This window comes from Strix aluco, chromosome Z, assembly GCF_031877795.1.
Source record: "Strix aluco isolate bStrAlu1 chromosome Z, bStrAlu1.hap1, whole genome shotgun sequence".
NCBI classification, from domain to species: Eukaryota; Metazoa; Chordata; class Aves; order Strigiformes; family Strigidae; genus Strix; species Strix aluco.
Window position 1 is genome coordinate 84169743 of NC_133971.1, and position 17131 is coordinate 84186873.

Genomic DNA, 17131 nt, shown 5'->3' on the forward strand with positions numbered 1-17131 from the left:
GGGAGGGGGCGGGGGAAGTCTTTAAAGGGGACGCGACGGCCAGCTACTGGTCGCTGGCTTCTCGTCCCGGTACGGGCAGGGAAGGTTCGGGTAGGCGGCGGCAAACGCCTCCCGCGGGGCCGGTCCCCGTGTCTGCTCCAACCTCCCGCCAACCAAGCACTGCTCTTGCCTCCCGCCAACCAAGCACTGAAGGGGCAGAAATGCGTCCTCCGGAAGGAAACCTGTGGAGCTGACGGTAGGGCCCTGCCCGCCTTGTGGCCCGGCCGGCAGCCCTCGGGGCTGCGGCCCCGCTGAGGGAAGGCGCCGCCGGGGCCGACCCTTCAACCTGACCTCCGCTGAGAGGCTGCGAGAGGGGGTCGGGAGGTGGACCGTTAATGCTCGAAAGGAACCCTTAAAACAAAAACAAAAAAAATCTGTAAATGGCTGTTTTCTGTCGCACGCTGTAGCGGTTCCTCGACCTCGCTGGGAGCCGCCCGGCCAGCCGCCGTGCTCGAAGAAACGCCGAGCGGCAGTTGTCGCTGCGGTGGCTTTGCATACCGAAACCGCAGCCCCGGGTGGCACCTGAAGCGCAGTTTAGGAAAGCGCCGGTTCCCCTTTCTCTTACCGGCTGACTTGAGTTTCATTTTCTTCCTACAGGGCTTTGCGGCTGGGGGTGGGGGGGCGAGTATTAGGGCTCCCATCTTGGCAGCCACCTTGGGTCAAGCGCAGGTCTGAAGGTTAAACGAATCTTTACTCTTACTTTAAACACCTGCTTTGTAAAAGCCTTCTAAGAACAATAAAAACAACTTGAAAATATAATTTTACAATTTTGCCTATTTTTGTAGCATGTTTACACCAAAACGCTGCATTAGAAGCACCCTGCTGATGCCGTCTCCTGCATCAGGACTTGAAGAGGGGCTGTTCGTCTAAACAAGTATGTAACAGCTTCTGAGATAAACGAAAATGCTAAATAATAACCAAAGGGTCCCTCTTTGGAGGGGAGGTGGGGAAAGGGTCCTTTGCCCCCAACTTTGTGAGAGAACTGCAGTAGGCCAACCATGCTGTCAGAGCACAAGTGGTTTCATGTTGTGTCTTCCTGTGGTACCTGTTTGAGCCTATACTTTCAGTTTATGATGAGGTTTCTTAACATTAAACTATTATTGTAGTCAATACAACTTCACACAAAACTAGCACTGCCTGTCATTGTTTGCTTATCACTATTTGCACCCATGGGTCATGTAATTGTGCTGTAAGCATGGCAGGATGCCAGTGCTTTCCATTATTGGTTTAAATACCCATTAACAGTTTAGTCCTTTCTCATTGTTGTTAGCTCTAGACCTGTGCTTTTGCTATCATGACAATGAAAGTTTTTTGTAAAAAGTGCAGGCAAACTATAATAGAAAGTGGACTCTAGTCCCAACCCTAGCTTCCAGATAAAGCTATTGTTGGTACAGATGGAGTAGGGTGGTGGCCAATCAGCCTCTGTAGTTTCAAGAGCAAACACCTGTTAATTAATATTGAAAGTCTTGGGCTTTTTAAAATTCCAGAGATCCCTTTTCATTAACATGAGCCTGAAAGATAAATATAATGTTTCAAGAGGGGGTAATCCCCCAAAATCATCATGAGAAGCTGCAAGTGCTAAGCAGTGTTTCTGAAAAAATACTTACAGGGTAATGAGGTTTTCAGAAGGGATCAGTGAGGTCTTTATAGCCCTGGCCGTGAACTGAGATAAACTGGGTCTCACCATGAGAGCCAGTTCTACACTTTTTCACTTTAGTAGCAGGAAAACAGGAAGCTAATACCAGAAATTAGATGTGCACTTCTCTAACTAATTCTTGGAAATTGGCTGTTTCATAACATTACATATCTTGCAAAAGAAAAAGAAATTTGTAAAAATATACAGTTCTTATTATATGCCTGACTTTTGGAAAATAAAGCTATGGTTGTTTATACAGAATCAAAGCACAGTGAATCATATGCAAGCAAATACAGTAATTATCACCACTGTGCGAGTATCAGGCTTGTCAAGCCATATAACTGTGGAAGGTGAACAGGTGATCTTTTAATACTTAATGCTTAACTCCAACAACAAAAAAAAAATTGAAAACTATTCCACTCAGTTTCCACATGTGAAATATTAATTTGAAAATACATAGCTCTTCTTTTCAAGGCTTATACTAACTTCTCATATTTGAGTAGTAATGGCAGTTCAGGTCTTTGTAATCTGTATCTGCTTTGCTTTCTTACAGGCCAACACCTGGTATACAAAGAATGCTAAGGTTTTTGGAGCATCACATTCAAATTGATAATTCTTTATGCATTGTTAATCACATCCTTCAGCCTTGAAATAAAATTACTAAAAGAGATTTTTCTGCTGGATCTTAAAAGAGTTAATTTCTCCCACCTACAGCATTTCCTCCAAAGCTAGCACCAAATTTATTTTTAGAGCTGAATTCCCAAATAACAGGACAGTGAGGGGAAGGGAGTGTTTGCCACAACTGGGGATTTCATGTTCTGTTTTTCAGTAATGATAGGGTTCTTTGAGAATTATTGTGGTTTTTGAGGGTAGTGGCTGTTTGAGCTTTTTGGTAAATGACTCCTACTGTATTTTATTCTGTTTAAAAAAGGATACTAAGAAAAAATGCTGGCTTTAGAAGAGTGTGAAAGGAGTCTTAATTTTTACAAGCTAAATTTCTTCTGTTACCTTCTGAGTCATCTGTCCCCCCAAGGGGTATAGTTCACTTTCTGAGCTCTTAAAATAGATTTTTGTAATGGGTTTGTTCCCTCATCAGACACTTTGATTCTGTAGCTGCCTTAAAAGGGCTTAAATTCTTCTAGTTACTGCCTGATTACCTCATTTCATATCACACATGTCTTTGGCTTTTTTTTCAAAGAGAAATCTTAGCATACAGATTTGAATGGGAATGCTGAAAAGTACAAGCTCGTGCTTCTGATCACATAGCAATTACTAACTGCAATGGTTGACTCCAGTTACAAATAATAGAGCTGATAGGAAGCACATTTTGGGGCAAGCAGAATGAGGGGCAGTTCTTCAAAATTTTAGTATTCAGTGCTTATTAGTTTAAAAGGTGGATGAAGAAATCTGCTGAGGAAGGGAAGGTTAGCCTATAATATGGTCACTAATTTTGCTAAAGTCTCAGGAAAGAAAGATTAAGGATACTGCCAGACAGTATTTTCGCTTCTGTACTGTAACTGGTTCATTTCTCACGTGAGTATGATGTGTAATTTGAGTTTGCATTAACACTTGCATAATTTTGTATTATGCGTGGGTTTGGGTGGTGGGGTTTTTTGTGTTGCACTTTGGTATTCTAAACACTGATAGCTTCCATTTGTGGTTTAATAAATTACTTTTATTTCTTTTATTAACACTTCTGTTGCTACAGTCACTGTTCAACGTCTAAACCTTGTTGTTAAAAGGTAACTCTAATCACTTGAAATGTTGGTGAAAACATCGGATCTTTGTCTTCACAGCTTAAAAAATGTAATTTCACGTTAAAATAAGAAGGTTGGTAAGCAGATGAATGTCTTGTCTCTAGCTATCTGAAATAATTTCCAGGTGAGAAGATAGCATTGGACTCCTTGAGTCCCATTGAGGCTGCACCTTGATTACTGTGTTCAGTTTTGGGCCCCTCACTACAAAAAGGACATTGAATTACTCGAGCGTGTCCAGAGAAGGGCAACAAAGCTGGTGCAGGGTCTGGAGCACAGGTCGTACGAGGAGTGGCTGAGGGAACTGGGGTTGTTTAGTCTGGAGAAGAGGAGGCTGAGGGGAGACCTCATCGCCCTCTACAACTACCTGAAAGGAGGGTGCAGAGAGATGGGGATGAGTCTCTTTAACCAAGTAACAAGTGATAGGACAAGAGGGAATGGCCTCAAGTGGCCAGGGAAGGTTTAGACTGGATATTAGGAAGCATTTCTTTCCAGAACGGGTTGTTAGGCATTGGAATGGGCTGCCCAGGGAGGTGGTGGAGTCCCCATCCCTGGAGGTGTTTAAGAGGTGGGTTGACATGGTGCTTGGGGATGTGGTGTAGTTGGGATCTGTCAGTGCTAGGTTAATGGTTGGACTAGATGATCTTCAAGGTCCTTTCCAACCTAGATGATTCTGTGATTCCTTACACCGATTTTAAACCCTTTCCTATCTAGGGCTTTGACAAAGAGAGCACTAAGTATTAAATTACCTTTTCAGGAAATAGAAGTGCCACTTTTGTTAACATGGTCTGTACTCATATTGTGTAGGAAAGCTTTAATCTTCTGCTACATCTGCCCTGCCCTCTGGTGGTCACACTAAGGCCAGCTGAGAGTCTGGTTTTAAATAGACTGGAAGGTTGCCCCTGAGAAATCTTACCTCCATCTGCTACCAAAAAAAAAAAAAAAAAAATCTATGTTTACTCACTTTTAGAGGTTTACAGAGAAGGTACAAAAGATTTGGAGTTTTCCCCATTGTGTTTCAGATACAGCTTTGAACTCCTGTGGCAGCAGCAGAGATGTGCGCCTTGGACATTAAAGTAAAATAGTAAGATTGATGAGACTGCATGTTATATGGTGCTTTCTTCTCACCATATTTTAGAGATCTCCTTTCATACAGTTGAAATGAATGTCAAAGATTTGTTGTTCTGAATGCTAGCTTGCCATTTTTGTCTGCGATATTTTTAGATGCGTTGAACTTTGCACAAATAGAGTAGCTGTACTATTTAATTCCAAATTAAAGTTTTGTGTTCCTGTGCGTTTTCATTCTGGACATTTTTGGCTGTTCTTCCGTAATCTTAATAGGAACAGAGATGGAGAAGTTTTTTTCCTATTTAAAAAAAAAAATCTTTTGAATGTTTCACTAAAGCTTTTCTGCCTTTCTCCCTCTGCCACATGATTTGCACTTTATCACTCCATTTATTTTCCCTCCAGTTAAGGATACTCAAATCGGTAAAGTTCAGAATGCCCTAAAGGATCTAATCTGAATTTATTGCTGTTTCATTTTGAAGCAAATCTGATACACATGTCTTACAGAGATACAATCTTGTTTTATAACGCACTGAGGTTTTTTAAGTATAGGCTATGAATCTGATCCTGTGAGCTAGTAGTAACATAAATAGATGTTATGTAATGGTTCACAAAGTCACCAGGAAGCATCAGGTTCTTATTAGGAAGCTGCTGAGGGAAATACTTGTATAATACTACTAGGGTTTTTTTCCAAGAAAAGGAAACATTGTTGATTTTTTTTTTTTTTTTTGGTCACACTTAGTAAGTGTGACTTCTCATAAAGTACGTTGTAATCTTTTTAAAAGTGATATATGCACTGAAGATTCCATATGCAAAATTCACCCAGAAAAGTAATCTGAAACTTCTGCTGAAATTGCAGCGGAATCCAGCTGCCAAATGGGAGCTTATGCTCAGACATATGCAGGGCTGAAATCACAAAATATGGGGTGGAATATTTGAATTAGAACTACTAGAAATTGTTTGAACAAAACAAGTTATAAAACCTAAGACAGAAATCTGTATTGTGAATAAGAAGGTGTTTTTTTCCCTCAGCTTGTGGATCCAAAGGCTGAAAAGAGTAAATATTCCAAGTTTACCTCCTCAAGAAGCAATAAGCAATTGCAGGCCTACCCACTTCCAAAATATAGCTTTAGTGATACACTGTTAAAAGGTGTGTGAATGTCTATTTGTGTATATAGATGCTTATATTTTTAATTAAATGTGTATTGATTACTGTATATAGATGCTTATATTTTTAATTAAATGTGTATTGATTACTGTATATTTATCAGTATATTGGAAGGCTTATAACTGAAAAAACTTGAAAGACAGTGGAGCAAAGAAAACTTCCATTTCCTTCTTGTCCAAGCACCATAATCCAGTGGTCCAATTATGAACAATTTTTAAGAAAAATAAGGAGGGGAGAGTATAGCTATCTCTCATTTGTGTATCCTGAGTCCATTGAGGTTCTCATGGCAGAGGTCATGCCCTGCAAGTTCTGCTGTAGAAGATTTGTGTAGAGCCCTCTCCTGAAGTACTCTTGTATGTAGCTTCAACATTAGGGCTTTTGTGTTTAAAAACTAGCAATTAAATATCTTCACCCAATAGCTGGTTTCTTCACAGAGAAGCACTTTGAGTGGAAGTGCACCACAGAGGTTGGAAATTCATTCATTTTCCCATGCAGGTTCCTTTTCCTACTGTGCTTGATTAGGATAAGAAGGAACAAGAGGTACAGTACTATTTAGTTCCTATCTAAAACTAATAATAATGATGAACAAATGATGTTCAATGAATTGGCAAGGATGTTTGGCATCTTAAGTGACTGTATTTCATATGCAGCTGCAATAATCTAAGCTTTAGATGAGAAAGGACTTTCCTCTTCTCATTTGTTTTGTGAACAATAGTATCTTTGTTGAAGTCTTTCTGCCTAAGATGACTGCGGGTACTGTGGGATAAGGGAAGCCCTTATGCTGTTGTGAGGACTGCAGGAGATCCCAAGCAGTTTTGAATAGGTGTGGCTTGCAGAAAACAAATACTTCTAAAATGATCACTTTTTAATTAATCCAGAATTGTTTTATAAGTCTTGATTAGTTTATGGCAAATGCACATCATAACACAGATGAAGTACACAAATGAGATGCAAATATTTAAGGTTTTAAGTTTTGCTTTGTTCAGAGCTTTGAGAAGCATCTGCTGCTCAGAAAGGTTGCGTAAAGGCGGAACATAGTCACGGGGAACAGATGCAAATCCAGTCACTTTCAACGGGAGGTTACTGCACTGGCTGCAATATGCTGCCCAACGGTTTTTAGGACTGCTGGTGCCTAGAAACTGCTGATGGACTGCTGGTGTGTAGAAACTTGAGGTGAATGGGTCCTGTATGGGTGAGGCTTTACGTCACACGAGCAATAAGCACATGGGAACTATTGCAGAATTAATTTGTGGATGTGTCCCCACTGTGGTGCCTTGGGGATGGGTCGGACCACGTGCACATGGCTTTAGTTGGATCACAGCAACACTGCTCTTCACGTGTGTGGTTGTGGTGGTGCAGCTGGGGGCCCAGGTGAACCTAAAACTGGTTTTAAATGTAGACAAGCCGTAGGTCCTGCTGTGAACTCTGCACACATGCACTAACTGCAGCTGCTGCCTTTCAGCTCCGTGGCCTTGCAAGAGTGCCAATTATGTACCTGCGGTGTATGCCAGGCTTCAGCTGACCACGTGCTTGCACGGGAAAGCCGGTGAATACTGACACGTGCAGCAGGTGCGTGGGGACAAACACCAGAATGCGGCAAGAGCGGTGACCCGCTTCACCTGGACGACTGTTACCAGAGCTGCGACTCGTTGTGCCTGTGCGAGCAAGAACAAGAAACCAACCCAATCTTTGCAATTTGAGTCGGCGGCTAGGGGTGTGGTGTGGCTACGGGCGCGGAACGGGGGATGATGGCGGGAGGAGGGGGACAGGCAGGCCTACAGGCAGCGCAGCCCTCGGCGCGACTCTCCATCCCGCCTGGGCCTCGGGGCGGCGGACTACCGCTCCCAAGAGCCTTTGCGACATCCCGCGCCTGCGCACAGGAGGGCCGGCGCCTCGCGCGCGGCGGCCAGCGCGCGCTCCTGCGGGCGGGGGTAGGGAGCCGCCACGGCCGGACTACAGCTCCCAGCAGCCCCTCGCACATCCCGCGCATGCGCACGGCGGCGGCCCGGCCGCACTTCGCCGTTGTCGCCGTAGGTGGGTGGGTGGGGGGAAGGGAGCGAGCGCGGCGGTGAGGAGGGAGGGGGGGGTGAGAGTTGAGAGTTCAGCTGCCGCTGTTGCTGCCATTAAGGACTCATGATTCCCATATGCCCCGTAGTTTCGTTCACCTATGGTAAGTAACGGCGTCCGGTATATATATATGTGTGGGCGGGGAGGGGTAGGCGATGTGGCCTACCCGCAGGGCGGGGGAGTGGGGTGGGGGTCGTCCTGAGGAGCTGTGTCTGACCAGGCGCTCGCGCGCTCTTTCTGTCCCGTGTCTGCCTATTCCCTTCTCTTCCTTCCCCCGTCCCTTTCTTCGCCCCCCCCTTCTGCTGGGCCTACTGTCATGGCCCCAACCGTCACCGCCGTCGCCGCTGCTGCCGTCGCCGCTTTTTGGTTACCGTCGCCACAGTGCCCAGCCGGCTGGGAGAAGATGCCAAAATGGCCACCGGCAACTACTTTGGATTCACCCATAGCGGGGCTGCTGCCCAGTATAGGTAACCACCGCGACCCCTCCCTGCCCTGCCCCGCCCCGCCTCTCCCTCTGTCCGGGCCCGCTGCTCCATTTCCCCTCTTCGACTCCAGTCCCGCGTCCCTGACCGGGATCTCCGTGGTCCCTCGGGGAGAGGTGTCGGGACGGTTCCCATCCCCCGCCCCGTGCGGAGGCCTCTTCTGCACCCCGCTCCGCCGGGATGGTTCTGCCTGGGACCCTGCTACTTAGCTGTCCTGCCCACGGGTGTGTTTTCTTCCCTTCCTAGTAAGGACCTCCCTGTATCCCCAGTGGTGTGAGGGTGGGGAGGTGAAGCTGGGCACCACGGTGGTGGAAGAGAATCAGCGGCAGCATCAGGTCCAAGGCCGTTAAATTAAAATGGCCACTTGCAGTCAACATCACCAGCGAGTTAACTGTCTGCTGCCCTGGCTCTTCTCCTCCTTCAGCCTTAGAGAAGATAGGGCTTGCTCCCCACGTCCTTGCCCCTACTTATATCAGTGTGGGAGGACAGAATCCTTTTTAACATAGGCTGGAAAACTACCTATGGGAGTCTGTATAGATAAGGGAAGAGCTGAGGCACCAGAAAATACAGGGGACCTGGTTCCATTGAAGCAATGTTATAATTAATGTCTCTGATTCCACTGAAGCGATGTTATAATTAATGTTTCTGAGAAAGTAGAGAAGATACTTTAAGGGTCAGACACCTTTTAAAAAGATTTCCTACTTTGATATCTAAGAGCAGGAGCAGGTCTTCTAGTGGGGCTCAGGGACCTGTAACTGTATATCTTGTACAGGCGCACTGCCATAAGTCTTTATCTTTGTAGTGTTTGTGTGTCCAAGTTATGTATCAGAGTGCTAAAAAGTAATTGGTAGCATTTATTATCTCACATTTTCTGAAATCAGATTACTTAATTTGGCAAAACCCAGATACAGTTAGGAACATCTTCACATTTTTGGCTTGTATTGGAGTAGCACCTTAAAGTCCACATTTGAATCTATGTTACTGATTTCATAAATCTGTAATAAACACCTTCTTTGACACCTAAGTCTTGGTTAATGGGAAAAACAGAAGAATAAATCAAATATATGAGGGGTTATTAAAAAATGAATGCAGATGTGTGCTACTGTTAACTAGCTAATAAAAACTGCATACCTGACATAGTTTCAGGAATGTGCAATTTTTTGAAGGTCTTGGAATGACTCCGAATCTATTCTTTCTATCTATTTTTTCCTGGAAATGGACAGAAACTAAATTACATTTTGTTTACTCCAATGTTTAATAGTTAAAGGAGAGGATTAAATTTAGCTTGTCTTCTAGTTCTTTTAAGATTAGGTGCTCACAGTATGTTTGTATTTTACTTGACTGTTACAGTGAAACTTGAAACTGAGTTGCCATGGGGTATGAAGGAGCCTTTAAGTGAATAATAAACCGAGATCCTTATGTCTGCAGTTTTGAAGTGGAGATGAATTTTTAACATTATTATTCCTTTTATTGTGTAGCTGAGGTGGTCTCTAGACTTACAAACCTGAACAACTCGTTTGAAATTTCCTTTTGAATTGCAATATAAAAGCATATAATTGGAGTAACGTTCAAGTTCAAAACTTGTTTGCATAGTTAATCCTAAATGTGTCCTTGAGAATGGAAAACTGATAAAAAGAAGCTTTTTCCTTTGCTATCGCAAGTGCAAGATACTATTTCATTCACTATCAGTAAAAGAAACTACATCCTATAAATGGTTGATTTACCACATCTGAAAGCGAAGAGAGACAGTGATCAGTGTTAAAGCAGCCCTTTCATAAGAATGAATTTACTCTTTTGAGCAGAAAACACAGGAGCTTAAAATGTCTGAAAGGGAGCTTACCTTCATGAAGCAGACTTGGCAGGTCCTTACTAGTTTGTTTATAGAGTGCTACAAAATGTATATTTCACTCCAGTATATTTGAGAAAGATGGTGGTGACAGGATTTCTCAGTTTCCCATGGTCTGCCTGCAGACAGGTGTACAAGGGGAGACTATCACCAGGACAGCTGACCTGGACTAGCCAAAGGGATATCCCGTAGCATAGGAGGTTGTGCTCAGTACGTAAACTGGGGGGGTTGCCTGGGGGCTGATGTCTGCACAGGCATCCATCAGTGGGTGGTGGGCAATTGCATTGTGCATCAGTTTTCTTTTCTTGGGTTTTATTTCTCCTTTTGTTCTATTCCTTTCCATTACTATTCTATTTTATTATTATTGTTATTTTATTTTAGTTATTAAACTGTTCTTATCTCAACCCATGAGTTTTACTTTTTTATTCGATTCCCCTCCCCATCCTACTGGGAGAGGGGAGGAGCGAGCGAGTGGCTGCTGGTGCTTAGTTGCGGGCTGGTGTTAAACCACAACACTGCTGTAACAGTGTAAGCAGTATAGTTCCCTGAATTGACTAGATAAGGAAGGGAATAGATGTCTATCTTATTAGTTCTTAAATACTACTTTTCATAAAACACATTTGAAATCTTGTTTCATATTTAATCAAAGGCACCAAAAGAGCTTTAAACCTGTAAATAATGGATTAGAAGCATTCTTGTTCCTTTCAGTGTTGTCACTGCAGAAAATTTCCTGCTGCCCTGCTCATCAAAATTCTTTGTGTGCACTACCCAGTAATAATATCGTGACTTAATGAGAGAAGCATTAGATTATGCAAATACTAATACAGGAAATTTCTCTGAATACTGCAATACCTTTACAATTTGTGCTTTTTGCTAGTGGTAGTATTAGGGCCTAAGGTTATAAATCTGCATGTGATGCAAACTTCACCTGTTACTTATTTAAGTAACTGCATTAATCCCCCTATTTAGGAGCCTGAAATAAATGTGGAATTTGGTTATAGGAATCCTCTTTTCTTTGTGTGTATGTGCTCTGTAGGTCACCTGAACCACTGTGTGTCTGTTCAGTTTGAAACAAACAGCCTAATACTGGCTTGTCTTTCATGTGTAAAAAATATTCTTGATTTGGTGCTGAAGAGAGGCATAGTTATGCTTGTATTCTAAAGCTGGCTGATTGAAATGTGAGGGTGCTGGTGGAGAGATAGGAACATTGAGAAATGTTTGGACAGAGAAGTGTGCAAATGTGGTAATCTCGTTTAATTAACCTTGTGTTAAGATTTCAGTTTCTGTTAAAAAGCTGAAGATGCTCTAAGTGTCTGAGTTTCATCCTAGTGATATACATACTGTGTCCTTGCTCTAATGAGACAGAACACAGATGGGACTTTCTTGGGTAGTTAGGAGTCACTTGTTAACTTTGCATTACCTTCAAGTAGTGAGACTATTACTATGTATGGTGAGCCTTTCACAGATAAAGGCAATTTTAGCAGTTCAGGTCCAGAGCAGATCACAGTGCCTGTGATCTTAGGTTAAGATGCAATCTTCTAGGTGGTCATATGGAAGTAAACTCTTGCAATCATAGTTTGTTTGGAATTCAAGTGCGTTGCACTATGTTACAGGATATTTGAGGCTGGTGGAGAACAGCAAAGGAAGGTGAAATTCTGTGGATGGTTAAGTTGGCTATTGAGTATTGTTTGGCGATAGAGTGTTTGTTTCCCACATTTGCTAGTACTTCTCATTTACTTTTGTCTTCAGTGTCTGCCCCAGTTACCTCTTCTTCATCTAGATACTGGTTTCAAAAGTATGCAGTCTTTCAGAGACATTAGGGCTGTGATTCACACAGGCTGCCTAGCCCAAGCTTAAAGTATCACTAAACACAATTCAGATTTTTACTGATGGACAACAGGAAGATAACGGTAATAGTGAATAGGACTTACAGCTTCTTCTGAAGTGGAAATGTACTACTAGACTTAAACCTATGTTAAGAAAAACATTTACTTATCTTACAGTATTGTGTTATATGCACCCCACTGTAAAATGCAGGAGCAATAAAGGTAATCATAGGTTTATTGTAGGATGGAGGTACCTGTATCATAGTATAAAAACTCCAAATACTTCCTTTCTGCAGATTTTATGCCCGTGCTATCTTGAGTTGCATAACACGTTGAAGCATATGTGTTCTTAGCAAAAGAGACTTCACTGAATATGATAAAGCTGCGTGGTGCTGATGCTCACGTTCAACCAATGTTAGTCTTAAGTGCTATCCTAAACATGCTGTTCTAGCTTACTTAATGTATGCAAGAAGCCTTCAGCAGGTTACTGCTGTTTATAAGAAGATTTTGATAGACTTATTTTCAAATCAGTGAGGTCCCACTCTCAAAGGAGGTATGTCAACATTAGAAAGGCAATAAGGAGCTCTGAGTTTGTTAACCTGGGCTCTCTGCCAGTATTGCAATTGACCAATGGTGAGGAGACAGAGGAGGGGATGGTAACTGGGGAGGAAAGGTGCCTCACTCATCAGAGAAGCCTTTGCCGTTTTTAGGGAGGAAGTCTGCTAACTAGCTGAAGTTTGCAGCAGGCTCATGTCTTTAGGAATGGAGTACTTAACGAAGCTTTTCTGTTAATGGTATAGTTATGTCCTTCATAGTTGTAACTTCAAAATGGGTTGACAGAGTCTTAACTCTGGAGTGTTAAATTATGTGTAAAATTTCGCTACTAAAATGCAACAATGGTAGGTTGAAGTGCAGTTGTAGTATTGGTACTAGAAAAGCAAAGTAGTAGCTTAAGTCAGGAAACATAGAATGTTTTAAGACTTGTATACAGTCTTCCATACTAGTGAAGTTCCTTTCCTTTTGTAGAGAACTTGCCAATTTTAGCATTTTTTCTGTTTAATATCTTCATTAATGATCTGGATGATGAAGCAGAATGTACCTTCAGCAAGTTGCCCAGGGAAGTTGTGGAGTCCCCAACCTCAGAGATAGTCAAAAGCAGTCTGGACACAGTCCTGGGTGACTGGATGTAGGTGGCCCTGCTTGAGTGGGGTTGGACCTCCAGATGACTTCCAGAGGGCCTTTCTAACCTCAGCCAATCTTTGATTCTGTGATTTTGACAGGGAAAATCTTAGTAGTTGGTACTTTTTCAGGCAGTCATAACATCTCAAGCTCAGTTCCTTTTGTCTTGTGTGTTATTATTGTGAACATGTCTGTTGACTAGATGAATAAAATCCATGTTTTGATAATGAAGAAAGTACAGGCAATAAGCTGTCCATTTTGTGCAACTGAGTAAAGGAGAGTAGATACAGAGCATATATTACACTCTTAAGACACTTGCAGTTATGTTGTGATGTACAGTGAGGAAAACGTTGAAGATTTTTATTGGATTTAAATCAGGTCATGAGACTAAATGTGAAGATTACAAAGCACTAAGGGTGTATTGAAAACATGAGGATATTAATCTTTGAGGCGAGTTAATGATAATATATGGTTTAGCTCTCTAGTAGCAATCAGTATTTTTTGTTTGTAATGGAATGATGCAAGGATGTTTTTAAAAACAAGGAAGAGGAAAGGAAACTCAAAATTGCTACGAAGAACTTTTTTAGGCCTTATTTAGTTAAACTGTAGAATATGTTATTAGGAACTGTTGAAATTTAACAGAATTCAAGAGGGGATTGCACATATGCACGCCTTCAGGCCCCTCTTTGGATTCTTAGTGAATTGCGTTACAAACTGTTCTGTTCACAAAAGTGTGATAATAGGAAATAATTTTTGTTAAAGTTCTGAAAAGATACTTTATGCCCATAGTGAGTCATAGGCTCTAGAAAAACAGAAGTCACTTCTAAAGTACAACTTACTGGGTGTGATATTTCACCATTTTATGCTGTTTATTGTCAGGTGTGTTTAGGAGGGAAAAAGCTAACTTGATTTGTTATTATTAATTTTGTTTTTACTTTGCCCAGGTTCCATTAACACACCTGAAACTTCATCTGACCAGTTACTCAGTAGTGCCTCTTCCTAGGTTAGGATCTGAACAAGCAGCAGACTGTAGTGGTGCTTTCAGTTTTTGTAGAGTTAATTCATACTTGTTTTAGTCTTCATATCCCTGAAAGAAAAACTGCAAAACTGTATTTTTGCTATTCTGCTACTAATAGAATAATCTATGAAGCTCTGAGAAATCTGGCAGTTAGGTGTCGACAAGTATGGTTTCCTTAATACTAAAATGTTCAGATGTTCTTAAAAGTTAGAATTCAAGAAATAAGTCTTAATTTTTTTAGTTCAAGATATTTCTATTTTAAAAATTATTTTAAAAGTAGCTTAAATGTTGTGCTAAGCTAGCCTGAAAATCACTTCTTTAAATGAAAAAAAAACCTGCAAGAAATGTGTTTTAAAAGTTGTAATTTCTGAGGAAACTTGTAGTCTGGATAGACACAAAATTGGTTTTAGTCCTGATCTTAACTTTTGTATCAAAATAGCACTCTTCAGAAAACTAAACCAAAAAACTTTAAAATGTTCTTTACTTCTAGGAAGACAGTTTTCAGTGTTCAGCACCCTAAAAGAGCTGGAATACCAGCAGTGTTAATGCGTGTGTAATGGGTGTTAGTACGGAGATGCACTCGAGATCAGCATTTTTGTTTTTCTTTGGCTTACATGTACATGAGTTACAATTTGGTTTTGTTTTTGAATTAAATCAGTCAGTGTAATGGAAAGCAAGGCTAATAGGGAAACTTTTATGTGCTTCCTCTATATATATCTTTTAATGCTATATATCTTATATGGAAATAGACTGCTTTTTCCTGAAAATGTATTCCTCAGACAATAATTGCTACAGATACCTTATTAAATTTCTTAACATGTGACTTACTCCATAAATATCTTAATGTGGAAAAGAAATCTCTTACAATTTTAAGTTACTTGAACCTATTACCTGGCAAAATAGATATCAAGAAAATACAAAGCTTTGATATAATGCTATTGTTAACATGCAAAAAATAAAGCTTTCTACTTTCAATTTAGTTTTTTACAAAAAAAACCTCAACACTTTTTTACTAGAAAAGGCCAATAGCTGGAAATGAAAAAGGACATGAGCTGAGTGTTCTATGTAAGAGAATTCAGTATTTGTTTCTTAATTACTCTTAATTCTCTGTCATTCTTGGGCCAATAAATCACAGGAAATCAAGACCTTCTATAGTGTTGCTATGTAAAAGTAACTAGCAAGTGAGGATTCTGCTATATTAGATCTAATAGTTACAACACAAGTTCTCATCTAAGGTTTTTTGTGAAAATACGTTGCTCCTTTGCAAACCTACATTATATAGCTATTTAAGTTAAACCTGTGTGGTTTTGGAACAGGAAAACAATGTTTTGCTAAGTGGACACCAGTACTTCTTTTGAGCAGCGATTTCTGCCTCCTAGCCAGTTTCGGACTTAATAATTTTAAGTGTGCTGTCCGCATTTTTTAACTTGGGAAGCCCTTATTTCCTTTTCTATATCAGAAACACTGCTACACTTTCCTTGTTGAAAATCTTTGTGCAGTTCAGAAAAGGTTTTTAATTGCTGCTTGAATATTCTGGGTTTTGACAAGGGGAATAAAAATTACTGACAGAATTAGAAAATTAATCTGTTTATTTTAATAACTAATATAGAGTAGTGATAACTAACCCTTGTTTTGAGAGCTTGTTCTCAAGGTGTGGACTTTTTGTTGCTGGTGTTTTAATACAACTTTGGCAAATGCAAGTGTTCAGGCTGGAATTTTCCTGGCTAAGTATCTACCTAGAATTTCACTTTTTTGAGAAGCTATAGTAATAGCTTAATTGATTTTGTGGTGTAGAATTGGGCAGGGAGATCTTCATAACTCTTTGATGCTTCAGTGTTTTTGAATGGAGACTTTCAAAATGAGAAAAAGATTTTTACATATTATACAGTTCTCAGTGTACACAGCAGTATCAAATGTTGATGCAATGAAAGCAGCTGCAGTCTTAGTCTTATGTCCAGCTTGCAGAGTGTCGGGACAAAACATGCACCTGCCTTGGGAAAACTTATTTTCACGTAGTGAAAGGCGTTTTATACACCAGACAGCAACGTGGACAAGGCCAGTTTTTGCTGTGGCCTTTGTTCTGGGATGAAATCTGCAAGACTGTGAGCCACTGTGGCCACTTGCCCTCTCCCCAGAAAACCAGATTGATAGGGAATTGGAGGTTAGTGTGGAGAAAGATACATGGTCACAGCTCACTGCAGTCAGTCTTACCTAGGAGGTTTAATATGATAGTGATATTTCTAAAATATGGCATTTGTTTTAATACTGATGCATCAGAAAGATTAGTATATCTCATCATTAATGACAGCAGAATTTAGAATTTGTGTTATTCAAAGATTTGAGTCAAAGGTGTTTTACAAAAAATACTTTTTTCATGCACTGTAATACAATAACTGTGAATACAGAATTAATTATCTCAGTCTTGAGGTTACTTAAGTAGGATGTGGAACATGAGGACAAGGTAGGTATACACTGCGGTGTAAAACTTTGAATAGAAGCAAACTTATTTGGGAGGAGGAGGCAAAGAGCATGGGGAAATAGCAGTATGGATGTAGCAGTTTAAAACAGAGAAAGAAAACACACATAAGGTACTCAAAGAGAACTTCGGTAGCTGACTGAAACACACATCCACAGAACCTGGAGCAGGACAATTGAGCGCAACATGTAGACTGTAAACTGGCTCTGGCTGGGATAGTGAAAACAGTGAAATAGAAATCTGAGCTGGAAGATGAGTGTTGAAGAATGTGTGTTGTTCCTAGAAAATAGAAACTAAAGTCAGCTTGGTGGGGAAGTACTGTTGATATTATGATCAGCTAAAGAAACAGGTGTGGTATGAATAAAGTGTATTATTTTTGACTGAAAATTTCTGGCACAAGAGCTAATGTGATAGCAATACAGCAGAATACAATTTGAAGCTGCCAAGTCCTTCACTCACTTCTTAAAGAACGGTGTTTATTTTGATAGTAAGTTAAAACACTATATCAATTGTAATTGAAGCTGCAGTGAATGGAATGATCACAAACTGGGTTTGCCTTATATAAATGTTGGTCT

The 17131-nt window shown here is 40.9% G+C and overlaps 1 protein-coding gene and 1 long non-coding RNA gene across 4 annotated transcripts in view; both read left to right on the top strand.

Moving 5' to 3' along the window:
- Positions 1–60: 60 nt before the first annotated feature.
- LOC141918010 (uncharacterized) lies at positions 61–2345 on the top strand. The gene is made up of 3 exons (XR_012621548.1): positions 61–235; positions 825–913; positions 2229–2345. It is a non-coding gene; the product is annotated as an uncharacterized LOC141918010 (long non-coding RNA).
- Positions 2346–7729: 5384 nt separating this feature from the next.
- Positions 7730–17131, top strand: part of ZFR (zinc finger RNA binding protein) — a 41648-nt gene continuing 32246 nt past the window's right edge. For all 3 annotated transcript variants that reach the window (XR_012621519.1, XM_074811665.1, XM_074811666.1), the window contains exons 1-2: positions 7730–7832; positions 8112–8196. Coding sequence is in view for 2 of the 3 variants with exons in the window: in XM_074811665.1 (XP_074667766.1) it covers positions 7796–7832; positions 8112–8196 (122 nt within the window). In the remaining variant the exon portion in view is untranslated. The remainder of the gene's footprint in view (positions 7833–8111; positions 8197–17131) is intronic.